Source organism: Scophthalmus maximus, chromosome 14 (genome assembly GCF_022379125.1).
Source record: "Scophthalmus maximus strain ysfricsl-2021 chromosome 14, ASM2237912v1, whole genome shotgun sequence".
Lineage (NCBI taxonomy): Eukaryota > Metazoa > Chordata > Actinopteri > Pleuronectiformes > Scophthalmidae > Scophthalmus > Scophthalmus maximus.
In genome coordinates this window covers 17,395,487-17,401,885 of record NC_061528.1, presented here as the reverse complement: position 1 = coordinate 17,401,885, position 6,399 = coordinate 17,395,487, and the positions used below count along the sequence as shown (strand labels likewise).

General features: G+C 44.6%; 1 protein-coding gene across 1 annotated transcript; it reads right to left on the bottom strand.

Moving 5' to 3' along the window:
• Nucleotides 1–1,793: 1,793 nt before the first annotated feature.
• On the bottom strand, nucleotides 1,794–6,131 carry LOC118283168 (protein Fer3). Its single transcript, XM_035604896.2, has 2 exons — nucleotides 5,100–6,131; nucleotides 1,794–4,305 (listed from the first exon to the last, which is right to left on the bottom strand). The coding sequence occupies exons 1-2, from the start codon at nucleotides 5,680–5,682 to the stop codon at nucleotides 4,268–4,270; spliced, it is 621 nt and encodes a 206-aa protein (XP_035460789.1). The 5' UTR covers nucleotides 5,683–6,131; the 3' UTR covers nucleotides 1,794–4,267.
• Between the last annotated feature and the right edge of the window lie 268 nt (nucleotides 6,132–6,399).

Here is a 6,399-nt window from a genome sequence, read left to right as displayed (position 1 = left end):
CTGAACTCATGAAATAAGTCATTTCTCCCTTCATCTCTATGAAACAACGCAGGCCCCTGGCACACGTCACGAAGACGACACCGCATTTTTCTTTCGCTCTCTCGGATCCTGAGTCAGAGTCTAGAAGCGTGTCGATGTGGGAAGGAGCTGGGATGAGAAAAGCCGGTGAGCGTATTTTAACTGGAGGAGTTGCGCAGCTATTAAAGTGCCAACGCACTGGGTCGCCATGGTGATGCGTGATGCGTATGTGGAGTCAGGATTTTTTGTGACGGATTTTTAAGTGAAAATTAGATCTCACCAGTCAAAATGTCTGTACATACATGCAATTTAGTTCTGAAAGGCACAGTTTGCTTTGAGGCCCTCAAAAACTCTATTGCAACGTAGCAAATAATAGTTTATTAATGCAATGTATTGTTATCATCATCACTGATTAAATTATTTTCTATATTCGCCAGTTAAACCAATGTCAAAAAAAATATATCTATGCAAAAACACACTTAGTTTGCCTTTTTGAACTTTTGTCTTCAACAAAAATGTTCAGTACCTGCATGTTGTCTTGTGCAAATGTATCATATATTTTCACAAATTATAAAAAAAAACCGTGAACAGCTTTAATGATCACATCACATTGACTCCCAGGAATGCGAAAATAATACTATGATTGACACATTCCATATCCACAATAGACGTAAATAATCAGTAATAGTTTTGTACACGGGAAAAAAATGAGAGATAACGCTGTCTGCAGAAGGATCAACACTGCCAGTGTGGCCTGTTACTCTTTAAGTATTGTACGAAGCAGCAGTGTGGCCATGTGGGAACAGAGAATGATAAAACATATGGCGGATCAATAACTCAACTTGACCTGAGGTTGAGGTATTCCATGTCGGACAGGTTGGAAGACACAAGCATCTGAATGCAGTGCAGGGCCTGTCACTGTCCCCCTGCCACCTTGTAGCAGATGTGGCTATTGCAGCCATATGAATCATGTTTACTACATCAGTGGACACTGTGTCGCTCATTGACCAAGTGCTACTTATTAGGTGCATGGTATTGTTGACCCAAGATAAATGGTCTCATTCCACATAGATCACACGTCTTTTTAATAGATTGTGGTATAAACGTCCAGTTATGTGACACTGGATTGTCTGTGTATCTCACAGATGGCACGTTGAGGATGTGTTGTGCTCTGTTGTGATGAGGGGCTGTTTCGGATTTTTTTCTGCCCAGATCCCCCACACAAGTGTTTCAACAGGATGTGATACACTAATTATATTTACAAGTGCAGGGCCCAGACCCCGGAGTTGCCCTGACACGATAAACACACCTGCCCCGACCCGAGGAAGAGAGCTGCCTCTCGGTGTTTGTCGGGGTGAGTCTGCTGGATGTTAAATCAATAAACTACCTCAATGCCGACACATAAAAGAAAAGAAAACCTGATGCAGTCCACAGACTCACTGTCTTACGGTGTTTTTGAGGGGTCAGCATCATAAATGTGCATAGTTACAATTACATAATAATACACAAATGTGTAATTATGCAGTTGAAAAATAAATGTCATACGCTTTTTAAAAAATATTTATGTTCATACTTTTAATAGAAAGGAAAAGAAAAGCTACAATATACTTTGTTTTAATTTCTCATATTATCTTATTATAATAGCTCAGGTTATCACTATTCATTAGATTTGATTTTTTTTATGTGACACACCTTATATGCCATTCATTTTATTCATTCATCATCCTTGTGGTGTACTTTAATGTCATAATGATGACTCACTTATCGACAGCAAGTTTTATTTGAGTTTAGAGTTGGTTTATTGTGCCAGTCCAGCAACAAAGAGTGTCACTTTAATGCAAATTGTATTTGTCCCTGCTTTTCAAACTAAGGATACAGTACAACCACCATGCACTGCTGTCAAACATTGTCACAACAGTTATTGATAAACCCTTGTTGAGCCTCTGAAGCTATTGAATGCAACACAAAGCATCGCACTAGTGAATACCACTAGGGGGACACAGGGGTCAGTAGGAAATCAAAGGTCACTTGTCATTGGGTGATCACTACATTTATACAAAACTTTAAAGGTCCAAGTAAAATTCGACAATTTTTAATTTTCTATTCTATTCATTTATTTATTCTTCTATCAAATCATGTTGTTCAGCACAGCCACAAAAACCCTGTCTCACATGATGCAGGGTGTCTGTCTCTGCATTTACATCAGACAGGTGCACAGAACGTGGAAGGGGCCATGGCAACATCTGTGTGACGCCTGTGAAACACAGCAGTCAAACACTAGTTCTTGGCCTCTCACACACATGCGCGCGCACACACACACACACACTGGGACAAAATAGAAGTGTGTGACATGTTTGTTTTCTCTGTGTCGGTTCAATTTCAGTCCACCCTCGCGGAGGAGTCATACAGCTCGGTTTATTTCTTCCCGTCTCAGATGGAAAATAAAGGACGTGTGCCAAAACATTGCAGGTAAAACCAAAAAAAAAGAAGAAAGATAATAAAAAAGTTTTAATTTCTAATTTAATTTGAGCAAAAATCCCATAACAGGAATACGTCAGCTGTGCATCACGCATGAGCTATGTCTTACGTGGAGATCCCATCACCGGACTGTTTCCTCCGGTCTCCATTAGTGGCACTAAAAGAACACGTGCTTGAAGAAGAATGGGCGTGTTGTTGACTCCCTTGGCCTGTTTTACACATGGGACCAGTACGACACCTGCAGCAGCGTCTGCTGAGGCGACAGCTCAGGCTCCGAGGAACTACACCGTTGCAAAGAAAAGAAATTTAAAAAGAAAATCTGCGCACTGACTCTGTCACACTGGCATGTGTGAGGAAAAAGAGGAAGCAGGTGAATTGAAAAGCGAATTTGTCTAAAAAATTCTTCCACTTGATCTATTAAACATTTACCCACTGATGCACCCGATTGATATTTTGAGTCGACATTATATTCCAGCCTATGATGACATGGCTTTTTAGGGATTTTGGCCTCAACAACCGAATGGTTTGCCATGAAACTTAATTACCTACAGTACGTACAACGCAAAGGATGAATCCTATGACTGGTGATTCCCTGTCGGGCTGTGATGCTGACATGTGAGTGAAAAAGTTTTTACATAGATTGTATTGCCATAGAATTTGATACAGATGATCCCAAATATCCACAGCTTCCAGATGACACCATTTGTAGTTCTAAAGTGCTGACTAAATTCATGGGTGTGTGTCAGAGAATTTGATAAACTTACTCCTGTGGTATGAATAAAAATAAACATTCATATCGAGCCAACAGGCGGGTGAATTAGAAAAGGTGGTTCGGTCCATGATGAGTGATTTGACACCTGTCAAAGACGTCACAAGGAAAAAAACAGAAAATTCACCACGAATAAAACCAACGTGGAAAAGATGTTGGTTTCCTTTTTAGGCCTTTTGAGAAGAGAACAGCGACTACAAACGCACATACTCTCCGCTGTGGTGATGTGTGGCGAGCCAAACAAGGAAAAACAGGGACAATTGTCACACGGCAATGGAGTGACTTCAAATGTACAGAAAATCACAATTAGCATCTCCCATTCCAGTTACAGAAACGATGGATAACAGCACAGCTTGTCCTAACACATGTCCCCAAAAGACAGCAGCACAATTATATCTTTTAAAAGTAATAAATAGGCAATAAATAAGCAATCATTTAAAATAAATAAATAAATAAATAGCAAAAGAACAGATGACGGAGGTTTCACGTGAAAAACAATTGACCTTACCATCGCCATCACTGGGAGCCGCACCTGACATGCTGAAACACACTGCACCAATCTGCTTCTCACGCCCCGTCGTCTCATTTACATGAGTAAGGCCCTTTTTTTAACACATCGACTTAATGAGCCGCAGTCCAGAAAACACTTCAGGGCCGCGTGCAGAAGTATGAGCTCACGGGGGGAAAGTCCTTTCAGTCTCATGCCAGTGTGCCCCCATCTCTCTCTCTCTGTCTCTCTCCGGTACAAGTGCCATCCATTTGGGGCAAACAATGCCCACGCTCTCTCCCTCCCCAGCCCCGGAAACAATGGCTCTCAATTACCAGTCGACAGCGAATTAGAATATTAAAAGCCACGGAGGATGGAGGAATATAGATGGGCTCGAGGGAGCCCGAGTTGTGTGTGACCCGGTGAGAAGTCTGCAGATGTCAGCATGGGAGGACCTGGACCCACCTCCACGCCCGACGCCTCCACACTCGGGGCGCCCCATGCATGTGCTTCACTTAATCCCACTTTATCCACGAGAGACGGGCTGTCAGATCTGGGAAAGGGGGGGGGGGGGTAGACAAAAGCAGGACAAACACATAGGTTTTTAGATACATTTTAATGACTGTTTAACAAGTCCAAGGTCTGGGCCCTGAAGAACGGGAGGGGGGGGCTATACTTACTCCTGAAAAGCCCCATAAGGATGCTTCGGGGCAAGATTCCCACAGAATTAGTAAACTCAGTGATTCTAAATCTGTGCGTCAGTGAGAATAGAAATGAGGCTTTAATTTAAGAGAAAATAGCTGAGGGAGACCCACCATGGGAAATGTACAGTGCAGGTCTGCTCAGAATGACTTGTCCTTTTAGGGATTACTGTCAACATCAACAAGTCATTCTCTCTGACCACTGAAACGTGATTAGAGTCAAGTCCACCATTAAAAAAAACTCTGTGAAAGTATAAATTACAGACTGAAAATGCGTCAATCTGCGGTATAAATATATGCTTATATAGCAACTCCCTTTGGACGTTGTTATGACCATTGTTTCATTCAGGGCTGAATCAGCAAGTGTTTTAAATGAGGAATAAATGTATAACACAGGAGCTCACAGTTTATCATTTTACCAATGTTCTAATTCTGTATCAGTAATCCTAGTTATTTTAAAAAACCCAGTACTTTCAAGGCATTTTACAAACACCCGCATGAGCTTTTCATGAGACTTTTGTCAATGATACATTATGAATTCATCATTAATAATATCATCATTCGTGTTCATGTGAGCACGTTTGGTGTTAGACCTGTTCTACTGTTACTCTGGTCTTGGACTAATGGACGAGAGGGATCCGCTCACCACTCGTGTTCCAGATGGCGTTGGTCTGGTTCTTGTAGCCGTTCTTCATGCACTCGTCCACGTAGGACTTGGGGTCGCAGCCCGACACGAGGATCTCCCTCAGCAGCGCGATGTAGGCGATGGCCAGTCGCAGCGTGTCGATCTTCGACAGCCGCTTCTCGTACGGGAACGTCGGGACGTGGCAGCGCAGCTCCTCGAAGGCGGAGTTGATGCTCAGCATCCTCTTCCTCTCCCGGATGTTGGCCGCGTGCCGCTGCACCTTGTAGGGCTGGTGGGTCACGACGAGGCGACGCGCCCTGCGCTTGGTCACCTCCAGGGGCTCGTCGGCGCAGGAGCTGTCCCCCTCCGCGCAGACGGCCGACCCCGGCGACTGCACGTCGAGGTCGGTCAAGGTCAACTGCGCGTCCGGGAACATGGACTGACAGCCAAACGAGGACCAGGGCGACAGCTGGCCGCTGGCCGCGCTGCAGTCCAGCAGGAAGGAGTCCAGCTGGGTCTGAAACTGGAAGTTCTGGTCCATCTGTCCCCAGAAGGCGAAATCGGTGGTGCCATCGTGGTCGAGGTCAAAAAGTATGTCCTCCATATTCAAAATAGAAGAAGAAATCAATTAAAAGGATTCACTTTTTATTTCCCCAGACGGGTCAAATAGAATCTGCACGGGTGATGGCCAACATCTGCGGGGTCCGACGACAGAGGGTCCGGGGTCTTTCCCTCGACGAGCTGGTGAGTGGTCCCTGCGTGTGCCCGAGTCTCTCCCCCGTGTGACAGCCCCGTAGACGCATCTCCTGGATTAAATACTTCCAGGGCCTCCATGTTTCTCGGCGGGTTGCTCTGGCCAAATTCTAAAGGCTGAATGGGAGCTCTTAAGAACACTTTAGCCCTCCTTGTGGCGCGCCCTTCGCTTTAAAAACGCATTACAAAGGAATCAGTTGATCTCCAAACGACAAAAAAAAAGCGGGAGCAACACGTGTCCAATTATAACCCCCCCCCCCCCAAGTAGTCCCGCTAATATTGACAGAAAACACTCAGTGTTTGGCAGCCCCACTGGAGGGCTTGTGGCGCAGGGGGCCGCGTGCAAACCCGACGGCCTCTGTGAATGGGACTGTTTTATCTATTAAAGCTCGGCTGATAACAAACTGTCAGAAACACACGAGCGCTTTCTTTTGTCACGTAACGAGATTTTAATGGGAAAATCTGCATTTGTCCCCCCCCTCTCCCTTTGGTGTTATTCTGGTGCAGACATATTTTGATCCACTGGAACTGAACTGAGGCACCAACCAGACCTACGCGACGCACAATA